General features: G+C 44.8%; 1 protein-coding gene across 2 annotated transcripts in view; it reads right to left on the bottom strand.

Moving 5' to 3' along the window:
* Window positions 1-1,369: 1,369 nt before the first annotated feature.
* The window catches only part of MARF1 (meiosis regulator and mRNA stability factor 1), a 121,089-nt gene continuing 113,873 nt past the window's right edge, over window positions 1,370-8,585 (bottom strand). For both annotated transcript variants that reach the window (XM_085862548.1, XM_085862550.1), the window contains exons 22-26: window positions 7,358-7,570; window positions 6,276-6,336; window positions 5,197-5,352; window positions 1,888-2,025; window positions 1,370-1,759 (exon numbers count right to left, since the gene is read on the bottom strand). In XM_085862548.1, the coding sequence (XP_085718674.1) occupies window positions 1,653-1,759; window positions 1,888-2,025; window positions 5,197-5,352; window positions 6,276-6,336; window positions 7,358-7,570 (675 nt within the window). In that variant the 3' untranslated portion in view covers window positions 1,370-1,652. The remainder of the gene's footprint in view (window positions 1,760-1,887; window positions 2,026-5,196; window positions 5,353-6,275; window positions 6,337-7,357; window positions 7,571-8,585) is intronic.

The following is an 8,585-nucleotide window of genomic DNA, read 5'->3' as shown; positions in this document are numbered from 1 at the left end:
CAGTTATCGTCATACCAAGATCGTTTATGCAATGTATGCATATTCTGTTGTCTGCGAAGCTATACCTTAACCCCACCCACAAACACAGCCGCACCGGCCGGTTGAGCGTGCGGAAGAGTAGACTCCCAAAACACGGGAATCTCAACTCGCGCGCCATAAAAATAAATAAATTAAACCACACGTTATATAAAATCTGGACGAGCCTTCAGAGTTCAAACACCAAGGGACGCTGTGGTGTCTCTCAACTCCAGGCATTGGTCCTGATGGGAATTGCTAAACCATTTAGCAAATGAGTTTCTCCATTGCACCAAAGGACAAACCTCAACCCCAATGATGAAGAAAACTTTCATCCTCTCAATTTGAGCAATGCATCAATCTGCTCACCTCGTTACTTCAGTCACATGTTGCAAAGTTCATTTTGGGGGAATTTTGGTTTAATGTCATCCTATCAGCAAACTGGTCATGCTAAAATGCCCCCACCCCCTCAAAATCCTTAACTTCCTCACCTTCCACCTCACCCCCTCCCCCCCCCCAATACAACCTGAAATCAGCAAACTGAGTGGGAACACGTTTACACGAGGCACAATGCTTCGTGCTTGATCCGTTGTCGATACCAACACCACGGAGACGGGACATTTGTGAAAGCTTCTTGCAAGGCTCTTTAAACATGATGTTTCCTCCATTCAGGATGGCCGGGCCGGTTCTCAGATGAGCACATCCATCGGGTAGGGCCAGGTCGAACGGTGGGGAGGAAATGGCAGTGAAAGGAATGACAGGCCAAGGTTCAAAGCTTTCGCTTGGAGGCCCGTCGTATTATCTGTAATTTGTGCACCATTTCAAATTCCACCTCAATTTAGTTCCTGTTTTTCAGTATGCTTTCCATAATATAAAAAAAATAAAACTATGAGGTTAAAATAATAAAATTAATATTAGTAATGATACAAATAATCACAACAATAATTCCAATTGAAGATTTATCTGGTAATCTCAAAAGGCTAATAGACTGGTCAGGAAACAAGATGGCTTCCCAGAGAGAGAGAGAGAGGACGAGAGGAAGAGAGGAAGAGAGAGAGAGAGACAGAGAGAGAGAGAGAGACAGAGAGAGACAGAGAGAGACAGAGAGAGACAGAGAGAGACAGAGAGAGACAGAGAGAGACAGAGAGAGAGAGAGAGAGAGAGAGAGAGAGAGAGAGAGAGAGAGAGAGAGAGAGAGAAGAAGAGAGAGAGAGAGAAGAAGAGAGAGAGAGAGAGGAAGAGAGGAAGAGAGGAAGAGAGAGAGAGAGAGAGAGAGAGAGAGAGAGAGAGAGAGAGAGAGAGAGAGAGAGAGAGAGAGAGAGAGAGAGAGAGAGAGAGAGGAGAGAGAGAGAGAGGAGAGGGAGGAGAGAGAGGAGAGAGGAAAGAGAGGAGAGAGGAGAGAGGAGAGAGGAGAGAGGAGAGAGAGAACGACGACGTAAACTCACCGTCCATCATCACATTAAAAGGGACAGAAAGGTTTCGGACAATTTACAATAGGCGGACGTCAAACACACCTGTCAGTGCAGGGTTGCAATGTCTCGCTTATAGTAAAAAAAACAAAAAAATAAAAATCTGGCAGGGCAAAAGGGCCTGGCAAATGCCAAATTCCCAAGTGGATGTTGGAGAGAAGTCCGACATCACAGTTCAGGAGCCTGTGAGAAGCATGCGGCCAGTCGGACCCTCGGTCGGCTCTGCCTCTTGGCCGGGCTCACACGGTTATGAGCTACTCCTGCGGCCTCTTGTTCTGTCGATGATGCCAGTCATGATACACAATTCCGGGAAATAAATAAATAAATTAAGCAAATGAGCCTTAATTTTAGCTCGGAAAGGAAAACAAATTAAAATCTCAATGTCACCTCTGTGTGTACCCACCGGTAGGAGCAGCAGCACCTGCAGATTCAGAAGTGTTGTTAGATCTGGGGGTTAGCTGTGGTGAAGGCAAACAAGGTGGCAGTGGCGCAGATAGCAGATCTTTTGGGATGGCGGTTTCCCTTCTCTCCAAAGCCTCACCTTTTTGTACGTACACACAAACAGACAACAAACAGTCACTGCACACACTACATCACCAGGAAACCACCGGGTTTTTTGGGGGATAAACAGTCGAGGCTTGGGGATATACACCGAACAGATCAGGACGTACTGCGTGCTTTCGCATTTTTGGATACACTGAACAGATCCGGATGCAACAGACAAAAACAGGACGCAAAAGGAACAGTAAAGAGAGGGGGAAAACATCAACAGCAGAGTTGAATGCCAAGATAGAGGGAGACTTGGACAAACAATGGGTGTGGAGAGGAATGGAGGATTGGAGAGGATTATGCGGTGGACATAATGGATACAGAAGGAAACTTCAAGGAGGAAATATACCATCAGAGATGGGGAATCCCCCGCCATTGAATGAAAAAAGTCATACATATTCCAGATAACGAGGGAGATGAATTGGAAACAAGACAACATTTGGTCATCATCTCGAAAACATTCCCCAGGGGTGAGGAACGTAGTAACCAAAAATAATTAAAATCAGATAAGCGGTTTTCCATTTATTACAAAAAACATTTTTTTCAAGATGGCCGCCCCAGTCGGCCATCTTGGATCCGGCCACGCCCAAAATCAATAGGGTTCTTTCTTTTTAGGTGGTACATTTGTGACCCAAATTTCAAATCGAGATGGCGAAAAAACATTTTTTTCAAGATGGCCGCCCCAGTCGGCCATCTTGGATCCGGCCATGCCCAAAATCAATAGGGTTCTTCCTTTTCAGGTGGTTCATGTGTGACCCAAATTTCAAATCGATATGGTGAACAGTTTATGAGTTATCGCACTCACAGCAATAAATGTTGACGCCCGGACGTACGGACGGACAGCCGGACGACCTGGGTGACAACAATATCCCCCTTCCACCACACGGCGGGGGATAAAAACTGGAAATTTGGAAGGAGGGATTGGCTGAACTTGGCTGAAAGAGTGGCTGAACAAGAGTAGAAAATATCATGGTTTTGGATTGGGGATTATCTGAATTGGTGGTGAACAGCTGTCTTGAAGACCTGGAGGGAAGAATGAAATTGAAGAGGATGTGGAAGTTGGTTCCACAGATGGGGAAAAAAAGAAGAACATGAGCGGAGGTGAGCAGTGCTCCTGAATTTAGGTAGTTTCAGCAGAAGGGGGTTGATGGTGGACCGTGTGAGCCCTGTAGACACCTGGAGGGAGGAGGGGGTGTGGGGGGGTTAAAGAGCAGAGGGTGCAAGACCAGAAAGGAGGCGGTGGAAGACATTTGATCATGGTAACCGTGCCTGTAAGCTCCCGTACCCAGCTAACCTCTGCAAAAATAACTGGTAAAAATTAACAATAACAAGAAGCGAATACTTCGATATCGCGCGACTGGGGGCAGTAAAAGTCTAGGTTAAGAATGATGAAACAATTTTGCAGTTATAAAATTTAAATGTAGACACGGTGAATTAGCATGCATGATGGGAAGAGTTGTGACGTTGGACAAATTTCTATTTACAGCCCTCAGATCAAAGGGACGTACGTGGTGATAAGTGTGACAGAAGACGTGACAGAAGACACAGGACAGAATAGCCAATTATATAACAGCGCGATGTCGCCGCGCTGTAATAATAATAATAAAGTAGAGTGAGATATCTCGGTAATAATGTGTAGGAACACAGGAATGTTGGCCGTACACCCCATTTCAACGAAATGGGTGAAGAAACGGATCCGCACATTGGAATAGCGCCATAATTCCCCATAAATGTGGCATGTTTTCTGACAACGAAACTACAGAAACCTCCATGTAGGTAGTTACAAAAATATGGATTTCTGTACATATGGAGAAGAGTTTCACCTGTGCAAAGGTTGGTCAGCTGTTTATCTCAACTCACCTAGATTCCAACCGAGCTCGAGTCGCAGCTGCCTGCCCTTACAGAGCACCTGCCGCTTTACAACAACAACAGACATTTTAAAGGCCATTTTCCTTGCCAGAGCGGGTGTGAGCCTTGCGGGCCCCCATGACAATGTTCTCCACTTTGCCATATTTAATTGTACTCATCATGGTTTCCTTTTTACCTCCGCCACCAAAAGTGGAGGATATGCTTTCACCCCTCTCTGTCTGTTTGTTTTTGTTTGTCTGTGTGCAGGATATCTCAAAAAGTTGAGGATGGATCCGGATGAAATTTGGTGGGCAGGTTGGGTGTGTTACAAGGAGTAACTGATTAGATTTTTGTGAAGATCCGGATGCGGATCTGACGACTGGAATTTTTTCAGTGATTCTTCATCATTGAGAGATTGGGCCAAAAACGATATGTAGCACGATATCTCAAAAAGTTGTGGACGGATTCAGACAAAATTTGGTGGACACGTTTGGTGTGTGACAAGGAAGAAGAGATTCAATTTTGGTGAAGATCCGATTCCGAATCCAAAATTTTTTCAAGTTATTCTTCAGCATTGAGAGATAGGGCCAAACTAATATACGGCACGATATCTCAACAAGTTGTGGATGGATTCGGATGAAATTTGGTGCACAGGTTTGATGTGTGACAAGGAAGAAATGATTTGAGATTTTGGTGAAGATCCAGATCTGGATACAAGAATTATTTAATTTTAAAAGTGATTCTTTACCTTCAGAGATCAGGCCAAAAACGATATATAGTGGCATGATATTACAAAACTGTTTTGGGCCCGATATGTTCTCGTGGATCAGGCATTGCGTGCCGGAAGTATGCGCTCTACCGAGTGCCCTTCTAATTGAGGCAATGTTTTATGGCTGGATGACCTTCCTGATGCCAACCCTTTTAATCGCCTCTTTGGACATGCAGGGATACGGTGTACATATTCTAAACCAGGGTACACACCGGGTTACCTGCCGCTTTACATTGCAAGCAAAATACATGTGCAGGAGGATTGGGTTGGGAGGGCTCTTCTTGTATGTGGGTTATGTCGTGTGCAGTAAATGGCTGTGGTTAGCATCATTTACTGAGGATACAGCTGCATTGCCGATGCATTGCCTCCTGTAGGTTCGAGCAGGAATTTGTCCTTTATTCCTGGTGCCCGGGAGCGCTCCTGCGCTTGTGTGCGAGACAGGCTCTTTCAGGAACCTTCGATCCAATAATAAATAAGTTATAAATAAACTGCAGCACAAAAAAGCTTTTGTGGCAAAATTCAAAACGCCACAAGGTTAACCATTACCATGGTTGTCGAACGTCGTCACCGCATCAGCTGGGTTTGACGAGCTGGTCAACTCGGGACATGGCGAAGACCGAGGCAGCTCTCCCACTTTCTTGTCTTCATTCTCCTTCTCCACCTCGACACTTGTAGGCGACGCCCAGTAGGAATCTAAATTAACTGCAGAATAACGTAACTACTTTAAACCATCCTGATTTGACGGAATCCATTGCATCATACAGAAAAACATACAAGTTTGGTCACCCAAACCAAACTGGGTTACTTCGACATTAGCAAACTATCAAGAAGGCTGTTGTTTACAGCTGGAGCAAAAATTAAACGGGAGTGCAACATGCCAATGATGGGCCAAATTACCTCAATTCCTTATTTGAGGTGGTACAGGATCGTGCGACCGCTCATTGCAGTCAGTGGAGCCCAACAGAGACTATGGCCCCTTTGTATATTAATTTCCATTCTGCGTAATGAATACAAATAGCTAAATACAATGGAGTCAATTCCCAACGGAACAGCATCAACTCTCAAACAGGAAGCACAGAGGTGCAAGCTGAGCTCTGCCCCTCTCCCCTACCAAGGGGGAAGGGGTGGGGGGGGGTGAGGTGGGCACGTACAATGCTCGAGTTCCCAAAGCGCTGTTATGTCACGTTTTTACATCATTTTAAAGAATAATTGAAAGGTTTCATTGTGACGTTGACCTTCCGCATATAAAAATGAGAAGCAGCACATTTCGGGGGAAATTAGCCCAGGGGTAAGGAACCGTACAAGGAGCAAACAAACAGGCTTGCTTTTACCGACATAACACACATATACATATACAAAGAGATCAGTAGTGGGTATGAGGAAGCAAGTGCCACACCACCAGCTATTGCTGCATGCATCCTGACGAACAAGAAATGCCTGCAACACATTAACCCGTCAGTGGGACACACAACAGTTCTTCTGGGGTAGCCAGGAACTAATTAAATTATTATTATTTTTTAATTGTGCTTAAAAAACACGCACGCACACACACGCACACTTGGTCTCTCGACAACAGAGAGCTCGATGGAAGAACAGCCAAACAGAAAGAGGCGACACCGTCCTACCTCTGAGTTCCCGTTTCAGAACGAGAATCGCCTTCTTGCCTTTATCCTTGAGACAGACCACCTGAGGCACATCATGGCATTCCGAAGTGAACAATCAACTGACTTTTGTTTACTGTGCAGGTTGTGGCACAAAAATGATGCTGCATCTGGGTTTTAAAACATCAGTTAAATCTACTTGTTTTGGGGGACATGGGGGAATGCGCACATCTTGTTTGTGCTCATTTATTTATTTTTTTTATTTATTTTACAAAACGTCATCTCATTTTGACTTTTCTGATGGAGAGATGGAGGCTGTCACGTCAATCGCATATCTGAACAACATTCATACAGGTTAGTTATTATGCACCGATTACACCAACCTATATTTAACGCAAATCACGTAGTGCAATCAAACCAAAATACACCGGCAAATATATGCTATCAAATGCAAAACTATATCCTTGTGCTTAAATATCGAATGGACGTAATCCAAAACATCTTCACAGACAAATATTTTCTTACTCGATACAAAGATTCTCACAACTAAACTCGCTGAGACCCTGTTTCCACCCTCCTGCAATTCTTCACCTTTGCTGTGGTGTTTCTAAGTGTTGGCGTCCCACTGTTTTCCTTTTCCACATTTTGTCCATTGATTCATTATCCCCCCCCTCCACCCCTTTCCCCATTCTTATATGCTTCACTGTGCATCAACACACGTGCGCACGCACACACACACACACACACACACACACACACACACACACACACACACACACACACACACACACACACACACACACACAGCACACTGTAAACACCTTTCTCCACTTACTTTCTCTCAATCACTCTTCTTCTCCTCCCCCTTCACGCTAAACTTCCCTTTCCTATCATCCTCTATTTGTGATTATTTAGTTTTCCTTGTTATTCTAGGGGATGGGAAGAAGGGGTTGTGGGTTGAAGGAGCATGAGGGGTTTCCTGTATTTGCATAAAAAGCTTTAAATTTACACAAACCATAATGTAAAAAAACAAAAGAAGTCTGATGTGATACTTCCAGTACCATCAACAAAGCAGGATTAACAATTGTGCTCTCTCAAGCAAGTACCTGAGATATTGCCAAAATGAGTTCGTCCATCGATGCGTAGCCATATTGAGTAGGTACCGGAGCGTTGCCGGTAAACTTTTCAAAGGCTGCTGGAAACTCTGTCAGAAATAAATGTTGACAGTGGTAGGTCTGGAGCAAGGCCCGCACACGAGATGCAAACTGAAACAATGGAGTCAGTTGAACGGCGGTGGGAACGTTGTCTTCATATAAAACCTGCAAAAACATATGCAGACTTGTTTTAGTCTTCCAGGGTATGTTGCCATGGAGATGTACGACTTCATCCCTCTGTTGCTATTCCCATGCCAGATTTCCTTGGGAATACGTCAAGTTCCACTGGCAGAAAGCACACGGCCTTGATCAACTTGAATGTGGTTACGTGTCCTAAAAACCTGCTCTTCTGCTCTTGCTCACCCTCCCTCTGTTCTATTCACCCTCTCATTTACTCAAGGTCATCCGCTTGGAAATCAGCAAACATTACTGCCCTTCATAAAAAGGTGCAAAAACAGATCCCTGCAACTTCAGACCAATCAGCCTTCTCCCAATCATCAGCAAGGTTATGGAATCTATCATCGCTTTAGACATTAAATCCTTCCTCTTCTCCAATGGCTCGATTTCCGATCATCAATTTGGTTTCAGACCAGGTCACTCTACCCTGGATATGCTGCTTCTGCTCTCCCAAAATTGGATGGAGATCCTCAATGCCAGACAGGAAATCAGAGCCATCTCCCTCGACATATCGCGTGCCTTTGATATGGTCTGGCAACCTGCCCTGCTCACCAAACTCTCTTCCTGTGGTATACAAGGACATCTCCACTCATGGCTCGCAGACTTCCTCTCCTGTCGCAGTCAACGTGTGGCCCTAAATGGAATTCTCTCATCCTCTCTTCCTGTCCAGGCTGGAGTTCTTCAAGGCAGCGTTCTGGGCCTTGTTCTTTTTCTGGTTTTCATCAATGATCTCTCCGACTCTCTGGAAAATCCTCCTTATCAGTTTGCTGATTACTCCACCTTCTGCCGTGCCATCTGTCATCCCTCAGATCGGCAAGCAGCAGCCTCTTCACTCTCTGCAGATCTGGATAAAATCACAAGCTGGTCTAACATGTGGAGAATGTCTTTCAATCCTGACAAATATCACACTCTCACGATGTCTCTCAAAAAGGACTGTCTGGAACCCCCCTCATCGACTTTATCAACAATATTCTTGAAGAAGTCCTTTCATTCAAGCTTCTGG

Source organism: Eptatretus burgeri, chromosome 17 (genome assembly GCF_056783735.1).
Source record: "Eptatretus burgeri isolate ZD-2024b chromosome 17, Ebu_testis_v1, whole genome shotgun sequence".
Classification (NCBI taxonomy): Eukaryota; Metazoa; Chordata; class Myxini; order Myxiniformes; family Myxinidae; genus Eptatretus; species Eptatretus burgeri.
The sequence above is the reverse complement of the archived record's forward strand: the minus strand, read 5'-3'. Positions and strand labels throughout refer to the sequence as shown.